This window comes from Scleropages formosus, chromosome 15 (assembly GCF_900964775.1).
Source record: "Scleropages formosus chromosome 15, fSclFor1.1, whole genome shotgun sequence".
Lineage (NCBI taxonomy): Eukaryota > Metazoa > Chordata > Actinopteri > Osteoglossiformes > Osteoglossidae > Scleropages > Scleropages formosus.
Window position 1 is genome coordinate 26,916,697 of NC_041820.1, and position 15,955 is coordinate 26,932,651.

Consider the following 15,955-nt stretch of genomic DNA (forward strand, 5'->3'; position numbering starts at 1 on the left):
AAAAAAAAACAGAATTCATTCATTATGACAACCTGTCCAATGCAGGGCCACGGTGGTCTGGAGCTTATCCTGGAAGCACAGGATGTAACAGAGGGTACTTTTCACGGGATACCAGTCCGTTGCTGGGCAACGGCACACTCTCAGTCCCTTATGCAGACACACTATGGGCAATTTGGAGTCAACACTACTTGAAATAGAGATCTCTGGGCTGTGGGTGGAAACCAGAGCACCCAAAGAAAATCCATAAGAAAACGGGGAGAAACATGCAAACTCCAGAGACCGAGCCAGATTCACACACATATTCAAACCCATAGACCTGCCCTGCGAGACATGAGTGCTACCTTCTGCGTCACTGCACCGCAAAAGAATAGAATAAAAAACAAAGATAAAATAATAATAAGAGAAATGGTGAGCATTAAAGGGGATGGAAGAAGTATGGAAAATAAATATAAATGTAAATTTGAACTTGTGGGTCTTAAACCTAAATGTGGAAGGCGATCATAAGAGCTCTGATATGCAGGACGTGGATTTAAATTAATTTTCTCCATGTCTGAAAGGCAGGAGTTTCACATAATGGGGGGGGAATATGGCTGAACCAGAAGGCAATTTCCCACTATTTAAATTAATAGCAAATAAGTTTGTTTTACAACAATTCACTTCAGAAAGACCTTCAGGAATGAATTATGCTCGTTATGCAAGGGAAGCCTGCACTAGACTTGAATTGCAGCTGTTTAAATGGTACAATTTTTGAATTCTAAGAAAAAGCATTAACTAAGTACTGTATTAAATCACATGGATAAAAATATTTTCGAGCTAATTGTTAAAAATGTTACCTTTCGTTACACAACTGTATCAAATGTTTGAATCAGAACTCAGGAAAATGTGAAAATAACTTGCTTAGGTTGCATATCATCTTCTTTTGGAAGCATGTCATCTGTAATTATGTCTAATATTTAAATGCCATGTTTCCAGGCATACACATACTGTAATTCTGTAACTGCAACTTAATCTAAGTTCCCCAAAGTAAATGTACTGGGTCCCAGTGTGCCCAGTATAACTTTGAAAATAATTAGAAATTAACTGTTTTTCAGTTCTTATTCTTTTCCCAAAACTTTAAACATAAGCTCCAAAGTCAGTAAGCGTCAGTAGTTTATTTCACATTTTTCCATTGTTTGGTACAAAATTGGCACGGCGTGACACTTTATCCATGCTGCAGGCACGTGCTCGGCCTGATCATATCACGTGACATACAAGCAAAACGTGTTACCTTTAGGACGTCCTCAAAAGTTCTGCATTATGCTCTTACTAGGGCTTCTTTTCTTGAGGTCAACCGTTAGGTCACCTTACTGGTATGACTGGTCCACCAGCAGAGCGCTTCAAACTGTCAGCTTGCATGACTGCTGGCTTTTTTAAAAAAAAAAAAAAAAAAGTCCATGCTTACAGTCTCTCTTCGAGAAGGGGGCGATCCAGAACGTGCATAACTAGCAACAGTGAATACAGTGCAAGATAAAAGTATTATCAAAGGTTCATATTTAAAAATACAATGATGGGGATTTGTAAAAATTTCTGTAAAAATGGTTCCAGTTGGTCCATTGGAGGGGGTATTGGACTTGAGGAGCTGAATTTGATGTCCTTGTTCTCAACAGGTATGTCCCAACTGGCCTGTTTAAAATGCCAACAAGTGTTCACACAGCACATTCAAGCCAAACGCACTGGAACACCTTTAGAAAAATGCCAACAGCGCATTTTGTGAAACCGAATACATGGCAGGTTTAATTATACAAAGATCATGAGCAGTTGGGTGGAAACAAAAGCAACACGCACAGATTTCTTCAGGAGCTGACTCTGAGGGTGACAGGTGATGGGGAGTTCCAGCTGACCAGGGCTCAGTTGCGCTTTTTCTGCCGTGCTCCAACCGCTTCCTGGGGCTCAGCGATGCACTGGAGGCCTATGAGCATGCCCACGATGGAGAAGCCTGAAGAGAGAAGAGTCGCATGTCCGCAAAATTAGCCCTGTGCTGTGACTGGAAACCTGAGCTGTTGTATCACTGCCTTGCCACTGCATTTACTTTTCTTTTTCTGACACTTTTCTCCAAACCGACTTAGAATTATTTATCCATTCATACAGCTGGGTAATTTTACTGGAGCAGTTTAGGGCAAGTACCTTGCTCAAGGGTACTACAGCTGGAAGTGGGGATCAAACCTGCAACCTTTGACTCCCAAGGCAGCAGCTCTAAACCCTACACTACCAGCTGTCCAGACATGTGGCCATTGGCACAATTTCACTACTTCACATGATGAACAAGAGACATCCCAGTTAATTTATAGTGTATTCTTTCTACTTATAAAAAAAAAAAAAAGTTTACTGTTAAACAAGATGCTGTGTTACACCGGCAGCAGTGTCATAAATCGCATGTTTACCATGTCTCTTGACTGCATCGAAGCTATACCATCTAGGTCCGTAGAAGTACACTCTATGACAGAGGCTATACCATCTAGGTGTTTACAAGTACACTCTATGACCGAGGCTATACCATCTAGGTGTTTACAAGTACACTCTATGACAGAGGCTATACCATCTAGGTGTTTACAAGTACACTCTATGACCGAGGCTATACCATCTAGGTGTTTACAAGTACACTCTATGACCGAGGCTATACCATCTAGGTGTGTATAAGTACACTCTATGGTTGAGGCCATACCATTTAGGTTTGCATAAGTACTCTCTATGATGTTAGGCGATTTTGTTGTTTTCCAAACTACGCATTTCTCAGAATGTACCCCATCGTTAAGCAATGGTGGTCTATACACGCGCAAATGGGCCTCGACCCAAGTTCAGGTGCTGCACCACGTACTCAGCTTCTAACTGCAGCCTTCAAGGAATCAATGGCACTCAACTGAGCAGAAATCTCTTATTTGCGCTCAAGCAGAGAACTGCTCAACTAGACTGACCTCAACTTCTTATGCTTAGAGAAGCATGTGGTCAGTTTACTTTTGCCAAAAAACAGAGAGGCTAAAATGGAAGGCACATCGTGGTGTATGGCAGGAAGAGGGTTGCTTCTACCGGGGTAATCTTTCCGTGAGGGAATGACCACTGTTGTGAATATTACAATGATGGTAAAAGGGCTATGTAGCATACAATTTTGTGTTTATTTTAAAGATTCTCCTGCTCTGAAACGCATGGCAGTTTGGCCACCTGCACCAAAGCTCTCCAGGACTCGGTCTGGGGGCCACTAATCTAACATTTTTTGGCAGGAAACATGTACTCACTTGCAACAATGAGCGGGGCCATTACACCAATTGTGAGAGGGGCGGTTTTATAAATGAAGGCCTCCGAGAGGAAGTGTCCCAGCGCCATTACAAACGTCCACAGGGTGATGTGGTAGAGCCTGCAACGGCACACAGGGAACAAACAAAATATGAGCAAAGTGCACAGTCCGCAACAGCCTATGAGCCCCCTTCCCCCCAACCCCGCAGCCCTTACGTTCTGTTCTGGATGTCAACAGCACAGGCGCAGCGAATGATGGACGACAGGAAGGTCCAGATGCCAAAGGTTCGTGCTTGAAGCCCGTTCACTGTAAAAGATGACATGTCTACCAGTTTAAAAAAAGCAAATCGATACACCACAGACAACAGGATTAGGCAACTGCAGCCTCACACACATTCACTCATTTCGCTGATGCCTACCAACCCATTTATACAGCTGGCTAATTTTTACTGGAGCAATTTAGGATAAGTACCTTGCTCAGAGGTACTACAGCTGAGATTCAAACCTACAACCTTTGGGTCTGAAGGCAGCAGCTGTAAACACTAGACTACCAAGTGTCTACACACCCATGCACGGCTCATAATGAGACAGACTTTGAGACTTACCAAAACCATTAAATTACATTTATTTAGCAGACACTTTTCTCCAAAGCGACTTCCAATGAACTCTACGTAGTGTTATCAGCCCACACACCTTATTCACCATGGTGACTTACACTGCTAGATACACTACTTACACTGAGTCACTCCTCCATACATCAGTGGAACACACATATGCTCTCTCTGTCACTCACACACTACGGGTGAACCTCAACAGCATGTCTTTGGACCGTGGGAGGAAACCAGAGCACCCAGAGGAAACCCACGCAGCCACAGGGAGAACATGCAAACTCCACACAAACTGAGCGGGAATCAAACCCTTGTTCTCTCGCCCCACCCAGGTGCCACAAGACTGCAGCGCTACTCGCTGCACCACCGTGCCACCATTCACACAAAACATCTGATAAGATTATCTTCCGAGTAGGATGTGCATTTGACTGCTTCCCATATTCAAGAGGAAATAAAATGCCTGCATGGGGTAGATGGGTTGTGTGCGCGAATGCCTGAACTGCACATTGATGACAACGTTTTCCTCCATCCATCCATCTTCCTCCGCTTATCCGGGACCGGGTTGCGGGGGCAGTAGTCTAAGCAGAGCCCCCCAGACCTCCCTCTCCCCGCAAACCTCCTCCAGCTCCTCTGGGGGAACCCCAAGGCGTTCCCAGGCCAGCTAGGAGACGTAGTCTCTCCAACGTGTCCTGGGTCTGCTCCGAGGCCTCCTCCCAGTGGGACATGCCCGGAACACCTCCCCAGGGAGGCGTCCAGGAGACATCCGGAACAGATGCCCGAGCCACCTCAACTGGCTCCTCTCGATGCGGAGGAGCAGCGGCTCTACTCCGAGCTCCTCCCGGGTGACTGAGCTCCTCACCCTATCCCTAAGGGTGCGCCCAGCCACTCTGCGGAGAAAACTCATTTCTGCCGCTTGTATCCGCGATCTCTTTCTTTCGATCATGATCCAGAGTTCATGACCATAGGTGAGGGTAGGAACGTAGATCGACCGGTAAATTGAGAGCTTCGCCTTACGACTCAGCTCCTTCTTCACCACAACAGACCGGTACAACGACCGCATTACTGCGGACGCCGCACCGATCCGTCCGTCAACCTGCCGCTCCATTTTTCCCTCACTCGTGAACAAGACCCCGAGATACTTAAACTCCTCCACTTGAGGGAGCAACTCCCCCCAACCCGGAGGGAGCAATCCACCTTTCTCCGACTGAGGACCATGGTCTCGGATTTGGAGGTGCTGATTCTCATCCCAGTCGCTTCGCACTCGGCTGCAAACCTCTCCAGTGCACGCTGCAAGTCTTGATTCGATGAAGCCAACAGGACCACATCGTCCGTAAAAAGCAGAGACGAGATCCTGCGGCCACCAAAACAAACACCCTCCGTTCCCTAGCTGCACCTAGAAATTCTGTCCATAAAGATAATGAACAGAATCGGTGACAAAGGGCAGCCCTGGGGGAGTCCAACATGCACCGGGAACAGGTCTGACTTACTGCTGGCAATGCGAACCAACTTCCTGCTCCGGTCATACAGGGAACGAACAGCCCGTAGCAACGAGCTCCGAACCCCATAATCCCGAAGTACCCCCCACAGGATGCCACGAGGAACACGGTCGAATGCCTTCTCCAGGTCCACAAAACACATATGGACTGGTTGGGCAAACTCCCATGAACCCTCCAACACCCTAGTGAGGGTACAGATCTGGTCCAGTGTTCCACGGCCAAGGCAGAAACCGCATTGCTCCTCCTGGATCCGAGGTTCGACTATCGGTCGGATTCTCCTCTCCAGTACCCCGGCATAGGCTTTCCCAGGGAGGCTAAAGAGTGTGATCCCCCTGTAGTTGGAACACAATCTCCGGTTCCCCTTCTTAAAAAGAGGGACCACCACCCCGGTCTGCCAGTCCAGAGGCACCGTCCCCAAACTCCACGCGATGCTGCAGACGCGTGTCAGCCAAGACAGCCCCACACCATCCAGAGACTTCAGCAACTCGAGGCGGATCTCATCCACCCCCGGAGCCTTGCCACCGAGGAGTTTTTTGACTACCTCAGCAACTTCAGCCAGGGTAACGGACGAGTCCCCCTCCAAGTCCCCGGCCTCAGCTTCCTCTACGGAAGGCGTCTCGGAGGGATTGAGGAGATCCTCAAAGTACTCCTTCCATCGCCCGAGGACATCCGCAGTTGAGGTAAGCAGCGCACCACTTCCACTGTAAACAGTGTTGGCGGAACACTGCTTTCCCCTTCTGAGTCGCCGCACGGTTTGCCAGAATCTCTTTGAGGCCGACCGAAAGTCTTCCTCCATGGCCTCACCGAACTCCTCCCAGGCCCGAGTTTTTTGCCGCGGCGACTGCCAGAGCCGCGCTCCGTCTGGCCCACCGGTACCCGTCAGCTACTGCAGGAGTCCCATGAGCCAGCCAGGCCCGATAGAACTCCTTATTCAGCTTGACGGCATCCCTTACCTCCGGTGTCCACCACCGTGTTCAGGGATTGCCGCCGCGACAGGCACCGGAGACTTTATGGCCACAGCTCCGAACCGCCGCCCTGACCATGGAGATGTGGAACATAGTCCATTCGGACTCAATGTCCCCCACCTCCCTCGGGACCTGGTTGAAGCTCTGTCGGAGGTGGGAGTTGAAGACCTCTCTGACAGGGGCCTCCGCCAAACGTTCCCAACAGACCCTCACTATGCGTTTGGGCCTGCCAGGTCTGTCCAGCTTTTTCCCCCGCCATCGAATCCAACTCACCACCAGGTGGTGATCAGTTGACAGCTCAGCCCCTCTCTTCACCCGAGTGTCCAAGACATATGGCCGAAGATCAGAAGAAAGGACTACAAAGTCGATCATCGACCTCCGACCTAGGGTGTCCTGGTGCCAAGTGCACTGATGGACACCCTTATGCACGAACATGGTGTTTGTTATGGACAAACCGTGACTAGCACAGAAATCCAATAACAACTCACCACTCGGGTTCAGATCAGGGAGGCCGTTCCTCCCAATCACGCCCCTCCAGGTATCACTGTCGCTGCCCACATGGGCGTTGAAGTCCCCCAGTAGAACGACAGAGTCCCCAGTGGGAGCGCTTTCCAGCACGCCCCCCAGGGACTCTAAAAAGGCCGGGAACTCTACACTGCTGCTAGGCGCATAAGCACAAACGACAGTGAGAGACCGTTCCCTGACCCGAAGGCGTAGGGAGACGACCCTCTCATTCACCGGGGTAGACTCCAACACATGGCGGCTGAACTGGGGGGCTATTAATAAGCCCACACCCGCCCGCCGCCTCTCACCCTGGGCAACGCCAGAATAGTGGAGAGTCCACCCTTGGTCGAGAAGAGTGGTTCCAGAACCCAAGCTGTGAGTGGAAATGAGCCCGACTATATCTAGACGGTATCTCTCAACCTCCTGCACTAGCTCAGGCTCCTTCCACGCCTGTGAGGTGACATTCCAAGTCCCAAAAGCCAGAGTTGGTGTCCGAGGTTTGGGTCGGCCGGGCACTCGGCCCCGACCACTGCCCAAATCACAACGCACCGGCCCCTTATGTCCTCTCTGGCAGGTGGTGAACCCACCGAAGAGCAGCTCCACGTCATGGCTTCGGGCTAAGCCTGGCCAGGCCCCATGGGCATAGACCTGGCCACCAGGCGCTCGCATGTGAGCCCCCCCAGGCCTGGCTCCAGGGTGGGGCCCCGGTGACCCCATACCGGGCGGGGTGAACGAGATCCTTGATTTAAAAGTCATAAGGGGATTTTGAACCGCGCTTTGCCTCGTCTATCACCCAGGACCCGTTTGCCTTGGGAGACCCTACCAGGGGCATATAGCCCCAGGCAACATAGCTCCTGAGATCATTCAGGCACTCAAACCCCTCCACCACGGTAAGGTGGCGGTTCACGGAGGGTTTGCGTTTTCACTATGCGTTAATTGTACCATACATATGAGCGACACTATATCCTCGCAAGCCTCACAGCAACATTTATTTACGAGTGCCAGTGAACCAAATGGAGACTGGCACCGTTACAGGCTGTTAGTTGGAACGTGAGTTTTAAGCGCCGCGCTTCAATCGCAGAAACGGCTTGTTGTTCTCATACAACTTCTCCGAACTGACATCGACTTGGATCGCCGCACCGCGCCGCTCCGCCGAGAGCGTGACGCCACATCTCAGGTTGCTGCCGTCAAACCACCCAGTGCTGTCCAGACCGAATCAAAGGGGTGGTGGCGGCACACAACCACTTTGCTCCCAACTCTAACTAACCCCTGGCTCTGATTATCCAAATTATGCCTTTAATATTGGTTTTGTAGCAGTCATGTCATCTCTGACTCTTCTCAGCTGGGACAGCACGCGAGGAGGAGGCGGAGGCAGTCGAGATGGTGTCTGGTCTTTATTAGAGCCTGTGATGTGGTCAAAACGGGGCAGGCTGGCGGAGTTCTGCCGCTCGGCCTACAGCTGGAGATTGAGGGAACCACCCAGGGTTCCTCACTCCCGACCCGCTCCTCGGCCAGGAATCTCGGTCTGTGGCGACGCCTGTGAAATTTACAGTCCCTGGACATGTCAGCATGTAAGAAACTCAATTTGAGGCTCCGTGTTTGCGCTTTCCAAACAGGCTGGGCTAAAAACGGCTTCATCTTACATTCTCTGGATGCTCACAGATCCCAGCTAGCTCAGTCACAGAAGTGCAGCTTTTCAGATCAAAGCACAAAAACTAGTAACTTTCCTTTGGCCAACTAGTCTCCTTTTTTAAGGACAAATCTGACCGGCCTCAACAAATTCACATGCTTAAATATTTCGGACCCATTCCAAATGGACTTCATTCCGAGGTACGGAGAGCACTCGACTTACGCAAACGGACCGATTTCAACCCCTTATGCAAGACGAAAGTTACGTATGTCAGATTCCTCCTCCTCCCCCACCTTTCAGCATAAAATTAATCTGTTTTCCATCTCAGTTACTGCACCTTGGCATTTCTTCATTATTATTGTCGTTTCCATGCTAGCTCTTCCTTTTACGTGCAGCATCCTTCACCATCGTATTCACAGCAGATACGGCTAAACCTGGTTCCCGCGCTATAGACGATAATCTTCGTCCACCTTCATACTTCTAATTATTGTCAATTTCATCTCCAAATCAATTGCTTTACACTTGTGAGATGGTTCTTCTTTCCCTTCAAGTGCATGTTTACCACCAGGCATTGTAAATAATGAAATGGGTAAAAAAAAATAGGGGGGGGGGAATGGCTGAAGATTCTCAATCAACCAGGTCATGGTATATCTAAAGAAAAAAATTAAATTAACCTGGGTGGTGTCCTGTTTTTCTACAATTAGCAGTACTTAACAACCCATTAATGGCCAGAACCACCAGACCCAAGGTGTAAATGGGTGGGAAACTTTTTGGGGACAGATGCTAAGACTGTATTATATGTGGTTGATAAATTGTGTCTCAGTCCACCTCCCCTGTTCAGAGAGGAGTTTTCCCAATTTTACATAGATGGCTTCCTTCACTCCTCTTTCAAACCATCTGTCTTCTCTGGCTAAAATATGTACATTGTGATCCTCAAAAGAATGTCTCTTGTCCTTCAGGTGTAGTCCTGACCTGAAGAACTGGCTCTCCTGTGTTGAGACATCAACCATATATAATACACTCTTAGCATCTGTCCCCAAAAAGTTTCACACCCATTTACACCTTGGGTCTGGTTGTTCTGGCCATTAATGGGTTGTTAAGTACTGTTAATTGTAGAAAAACAGGACACCACCCAGGTTAATTTCAATAACACCCTCTAATTGGCAGGTGATTATTGGGTCATTAACAGACCCCAGTCACGTGAGTCTCAAATGGGCTCCACCCATAGATGTTCCAAGTTTAAAACAAAAACTCCCCCCCAGTCTTTTAGAACTGAAGAAGCCACTTGCATGAGTTTTCTTGAAACCATTTCACCACTCATCCAAGTCCAGTTGCCTTTGTTTTAGGGTTTTTTTTTTTTTTTAAAAAATAGGGGGGGAAGCACTATACTAAGGAGAGGAGGTGGGTTCATGGCTCAAAACATGTGAGAACTAGAAAGGTGCAGCTTCCTGCCTTGTCTGGTTACACTGACTTGCACTTAATGTATTTCAGATGTTTTGTGTAAAATAAAAGCACTATCCGTAAATGTGTATGCCGGGAATTTTTCACGTAAATCCGGATTTACGGAAGTAGAGGGGTGTCTGTACATACATTTTCTTGCAATGAGAGGTGCACGCAGGGAACGTGGGCAATCGAGAAGCGTAACAAAGCAATGTCCGTCGCTGGCGCCTCACTAACACCTACCAAACTCTGGTGTCCCAGTGTAGAGTTTCTCCGAGAGAAAACTGTGATCGCGGAAACTCTGCACGGTGTTTCCCATGGCGATTACCGACACCATGACCAGCCAACTCCGCAGTACGTTCAAGAAGCGGCTCATCCTCCTCCTTATGGGGGCAAAGCGCTCAGTCACACACCTGGAACACCGACAGAACACAAAAACAGACCAAGTGTCAAATGGATACTGCTACTTAGAGGAAAAACATACAAATTAAATATACATACTTGCATAGACACGTGTGCATGTGTGTTTTATTTATGTGCGCAACACTGCCAGCTGTCATATCAGAATCAGAATCCAAATCCGGTTTATTTGGCCAAGTATGTGCACGCACACATACATATACACACACAAGTGCAAAGATGTATTCACAGTGACGGAGAATAAGGAAAACAACGAGGGAGGGAATAAGTAAGAGGGAGAAAGTATTGCACAGACTAACAACAATGAATTGTTCATGCACATAACAGCGTGGGGAAAGGAAACTGTTTTTTGGATCTGGTTGTTTTGGCACACGGTGATCTGTAGCGCCTGCCAGATGGGAAAAGTTTTTTTTTTTTTAAGAAAACTGTGGCCCGGGTGAGAGGGCTCTGTCACGATCCTCCCTGCCCATCTCCCGATTCTGGAGGAGTACAGGTCCTGGAGGCAGGCCAGTCTGGAACCGATGACCTTTCTGCAGACCTGATTATACGGCACAGCCTGTTCTTTGCTTGTTCACACACACAGACACACACACACATGCTTTTGGATCCAAAGGTTGCGGGTTCAAATCCCACCTCTGGCTGTAGTACTTGTGAGCAAGGTACTTGCACCAAGTTACCCAACTCTACAAAGGGGTAAATGACCATATGTCACTTGGGGGGGGGGGTCAGCTGCATAAACAAATGTATATTATAGACACACACACATATATGCCAAATTGTTTAAACAGCTCTCTGGAAACCAGTAAAAACCCAAGATACCACATGCTACATTCAAAACACAGTATATGACACAGTGGTACATTTAGCACTAAAATCCTTATCCAGCACAGGATTATTAACACTGAATGTACACAAAAGAGACATCAAACACGTCACACAAAAGATTTCAAAGGCAGCTTGACTAATAATATATGGTATTATCATCATTATCGCTGCTGTGTGCTGCGCCCTTTTTCAGACGTAACCTGTTCGATATTATTTATCATCATTATTAATAATCAATAATGATAAATAATCATCATTATCATCATCATTATTATTATTATTAATCGTCACCTAGAATCCGGTGACTTACACACACACATTTTTAGAAGAGATACAGATAGTACTGGACATAAGAAGACAGGAGAGTTTCCTCAGCGGACCACAGGACCCGGCCTCGCAGCGACCTCGAGTCACGCCCACGTCATCAGTCAATGAGGCGACAACAAGCTTCCACTGGCTGAGTTTCCATTCAGGAGCCTATTATTATTAATTATTATTTGCGAACTGCCGTCCTCGTGCCCGTCGGTAGCGCGATCGACAGCGCCGCGGGGTCGCGCCTGCAGCTCAATTAGCGTCGAACAAGCCGTCGGCTACCTCTTCTCGTTCACGCGCGCAGCTGTCGATACGCGTACACCAGTGTTTTACTACCTTACCTTCACCGCGAGGCATAATTGATAACACCCCGCTGAGGCGATCCGTCAAAAAGCCTGCCCTTTGTGGTAATTGGCTAACTACTATAAGGAGTCGGAAAAACTCTAAAGCGATTGGACTATGGCAATGTTGCCGAACACTAAATTTTTGATGGATGTGCTATTTGTCCAATAAAAAGGCAAAGACGCCTAGCCCCACAGAGTCGTCCGTGTGTTGCATGGTTTGGTCGCCCCGCCTTATTTCACTCGTTCTACCAATCACACAGACGCGGATGCAACGTTTGCGCAACCGGCGTTGCTACGCAACCGCAGAGCACAATGGCGGCTGTTTATTGAACGCATGCTCAAACGAGGCGCACGTCATTTTACGTCACATCCACTCCGCTTCTTGAATTGGCGCATGCGCAGTCGCTCGGTTGCCGGTTGGTTGTTGTAGTTACAGCAGGGGGACGAAAGCGACTGTCTGTACCCCTGTAGTTCACATTAAAACTCACAATCCCGCTCCTCCAGAACCGGGCTGTGGACTTCGGTGGTTCAGATGCCAAATATTTGTATAAGATAGGTATGTAAAATATTGGTAAATAGCCATGATGATGATGTTTGGTGTATCTGTGTGTGTGCATTGGTCCGGAATAGAGATCATCATGACCCCAACTATTATTTACCTCAGAGAGTAGTTCGCACACAGCTGAACGCCTGTAAAGTTACACGTCTGTCTCTCGTGAACAAACTGCGTGAACTTTCTTGATATCTGTGATTATGACTGGTGTTCTGTAGTGTGAGCTTTTCCTGTTTTGAGCTACCCTTCTCAGTGGATTCTCCTCCCACATTAACTTTATTAAAAAAAAAAAAAAAAAAGTGACAGCCCACGTGGGCTGTTGTGTTTTGAGATGTTCAAGATCTTATTTCCTGTAGGTGTGCAGCGGGTGGGGGTGGGGGTGGGGGGGTTCTGTGTCAGTTCTGGTCAATGATACACTCATCATGTACCACCCTGAGTGTTCAGCTTCCTTCAGGAGATTTCTCCTTCAGGTGGGTGTTGTAGGCAGGGCTCTGATTTATGGTTGGAAATTCTCTTCCCCCCCCCAGTGCAACTGCATGGTTTTCTTCGCGGCGGTCGGGGAGAGCCGCCCCGGGCCGGCGATCCGCAGCCGTCCCCTCGAAGAGCTGACGCAAAGCAGATTTGCCCAGGAGGTCCTCCACCCCCCTCTCGCTGCGCGGTGGAAATGCCTGCGGTGATCCAGGATAAAGAGGATTCTGATCTCTCCTCAGAAGATGAGCAGGAGTGAGTGTGTGAGCTGTCAAGATGTAGCGTTTATGCATCTCGCACACACGGCTGTGTTTTTCCAGGTGCTCTGACAGGACCGAGCACGACTGGGCCGCATCGGCTGCGGCACAGTAGGTGTATTCATAAGGAGCGTATCTGGGACTGTGATGCTCTTAAATATAATTATGAAGTATAATGCGCTCCGGTCTCTGCCAAGCTCGTCTATTCCATAAACATATCATTATAAATGCCGAAGGAAATGGATATCTCAGTGGAATTCTGTTTGCCCTTGCCTTATGTTTCACAAAGATATTAGTTCTGTTTCTGTCCTTTTTTTTTTTTTAATTAATTTTTTAAAAAACTTTTTTCCGCTAGTTCGAATGGAAACTCAAAACTGAAGCTGACAGTGACCATCTGTCATATTTTTTTTTTCTTTTTGGTGAATTCCTTCGCTTCTTTGCTTCCTTGGCTCTGTTTGCCGTCGTATTTCCAGATACGGAAACTCTTTGTTACGAAACAACCTGTTCCGAGCACGTCGATATGTGGGCCCTTGCATAAAAGCTGCACCGGATTATTTATATATATTTTTAAAAAAAAAATTGCGGTGCATTCAAAGTCAATGAGTCACTTGCATCATCGAACATTGCCTCCGGTGAAGAGTGTAGAGTGTTATTTCTGGGGTGTAGACCTCTCGAAGGTTCGCGCAGGTCCCGCCATTAGTGCTCCGCACTCAAGTCGCTTTTCGTCTGCTGTGATTTGTGCAAACCCACGGGTCTCCTCACCGCTCCGTGGCTGAGGGTTCAGTGAGGGCGCTGACATGGTTGTCATCCTGTTACGTAATGCTTGATGTCCCCAGGCTTTTGGTGGCCGCTCAAGACCATTAATAACTCTCTCTGGCTCTCGCGTTTCCTTAATTAGTCCAGCAGTTTAAATCTGGGCGAAAGGCTCTGGCTCTGATTCGACCCGTGGGCTGTCGGCCCGTTGAGAAACGTGTCCCGGGGAATTAAGGTGCCGCAGAGCGTGCCGGGGGTGGTGCGACCACATAAGACTTTCTTTTCTTAAGGTGATCGTTGGTGTGTTGGGTTCAAGTTTATTTAAACAGAACATCTCTCATACAAAGTGCTTTAAAGTGAAAGTAGCAGTTAAAGTACGAGCAGTCCCCGGATTACGAACGAGCTCCATTCCTAAGTCAGAACAGTTCGTATCTAACGTCATACATTAATAGAACACACTCTCTGTCGCTCACACGCTGTGGGTGAACCTGAACAGGATGTCTTTGGACTGTGGGAGGAAACCAGAGCACCCGGAGGAAACCCATGCGAACTCCACACAGACTGAGCAGGGATCGAACCCACATCCTCCCGCACCACCAAGGCACTGTGAGAGAGCAGCGCTACTCGCTGTGCCATCGTGCTGCCCAGCTGCACGGTAGATTCTTAGTCATCGTCTTATTTTGCCGTCGCTGCTGGGGGTTGGCGTCGACGGCTGCTTTCGCGGGACAGCGTCCTTCTCCACTTATCAGTCAGGCTCGAGGCTGATCGATTCTGTCGTCTCCTTCGTCGCGTGGATTCTCACCTCCTCCGTTATCCCCCTCCATCTGTCGGCTACAGAGGTCCGCATCAGATAAATTCCTGCCTCTGCATCTCTGAGCTTGTTCCTCCCATTTACCCGAGTTAAGATCTCCCCAGGCACCATCCACCAGCGTGAAGGAATCGTCCGCAGCTTTCTCCCTTCTTTTAAACGTGACCGATTGCTCCGGTGGTTGCAATGCCAGCATCTGGGGCGCGGATTCTTTTCATTTTTGGATTGTGTTCCTTTGCCTGCGTGATGTTTGTTGCGTGGCCCTGTCCCGGTGGTGTCAATTGCAGCGAGGAACAACAAGCGGCCTCCGCCCCGGAGAGGCTGCTCAGTTCCCCTCCGCTTCATGCCGTCGCGTTCGGCCACGACCAAACGTTTCCTCTGCTGTCCCTTTTCGGCCTTCTCTCAGGGACCATCCCTGCATCGCCTGGTCCGGCCTCAGCAGGAAGATCCCCGTGCTGGTGTTCCATGCGGAGACCGTCGTATCGAAAGGCGGAGAGTTCCGGGACATCGGAGGTACTGGAAAGAAGCGGAGTTGTCATTCGCACAACAGCAAGCAAGAAGGTGACCGTAAATCATGGCTGAGCTCATTCGGGAAAATTAAATGTCAGTTTTTGTTGCCTTTTCCCCACACCAGAACGCTATAACCTGGCCTTTAAGATTGTTCGTACGGAGAGTCGACTGGTACGCAGCATCCTCAGCAGTCACGGGTTCCACGAGGTAAGGGCGTTTGTCTCTTTTTCACGTGCTGCGCTACACTCCGCGCACGCTGCGGAGAGCTTAGCCGAGTGCATCTAAGTGCAACGTGATGTCATCGTGGGTAACGAAACGGAATGCAGAGTTCGAGCCCAAAAGTCTCTGCCAAGTTTTATCTCTGACAACAGCCGTTGCGCTGGTGTGGATGTAACCGCTGCCTCGCTGCACTGCTGCTCCCACGTGGCGCGGGGCGGCTGCCGGTTCCCTTTTTTCGACCCGTGCTGTCTGTCACGTGCTGGTACGTTTCGAAAGAGAGGGCCTCTCAGCGTGTGCTTTGTACCCGGGATGGTTTAACCTGCTGCATCGGAGGCTAAATGGGCTGTTTGGTAGTAAGAGGGGGTCAGGAAGGCTTCAAATGCTTGGTGTTAATTCCTTTTCATTTCGCTGCAGTATTTCTCCCGCTGCGAGCACACGCTCCGTCGCGGCGGGGCTGGCCGTTGGAGTGTCACCCGGGCCAAAGCCAGCACGTTAATAGCCGTCCGCCGCACACGTTTCGTGCTCAGGGAGCCGTCGGGCGAGCTGTTGGCAGGCCGGCCTCTTCGAGGTCAGAGA

General features: G+C 49.0%; 2 protein-coding genes across 7 annotated transcripts in view; one reads left to right on the top strand and one right to left on the bottom strand.

Moving 5' to 3' along the window:
• Positions 1-6: 6 nt before the first annotated feature.
• Positions 7-11,867, bottom strand: erg28 (ergosterol biosynthesis 28 homolog). Of its 5 annotated transcripts, none has more exons than XM_018746105.2 (5): positions 11,809-11,867; positions 10,154-10,323; positions 3,484-3,574; positions 3,270-3,388; positions 7-1,975 (listed from the first exon to the last, which is right to left on the bottom strand). In XM_018746105.2, the coding sequence occupies exons 2-5, from the start codon at positions 10,284-10,286 to the stop codon at positions 1,887-1,889; spliced, it is 432 nt and encodes a 143-aa protein (XP_018601621.1). In that variant the 5' UTR covers positions 10,287-10,323; positions 11,809-11,867; the 3' UTR covers positions 7-1,886. The 5 variants fall into 5 exon arrangements, with proteins under 5 accessions (XP_018601621.1, XP_018601620.1, XP_018601619.1 ...); XM_018746104.2 differs by having other exon boundaries at positions 11,500-11,833; XM_018746103.2 differs by having other exon boundaries at positions 11,474-11,833.
• Positions 11,868-12,246: 379 nt separating this feature from the next.
• The window catches only part of ttll5 (tubulin tyrosine ligase-like family, member 5), an 83,721-nt gene continuing 80,012 nt past the window's right edge, over positions 12,247-15,955 (top strand). The window contains exons 1-4 of one of the 2 annotated variants that reach the window (XM_029258312.1): positions 12,247-12,367; positions 12,892-13,087; positions 15,057-15,163; positions 15,285-15,367. In XM_029258312.1, coding sequence (XP_029114145.1) covers positions 13,029-13,087; positions 15,057-15,163; positions 15,285-15,367 — 249 coding nt within the window. In that variant the 5' untranslated portion in view covers positions 12,247-12,367; positions 12,892-13,028. Of the gene's footprint in view, positions 12,368-12,877; positions 13,088-15,056; positions 15,164-15,284; positions 15,368-15,955 lie in introns of those variants that run through there. The other variant, XM_029258313.1, reaches the window with a different exon arrangement.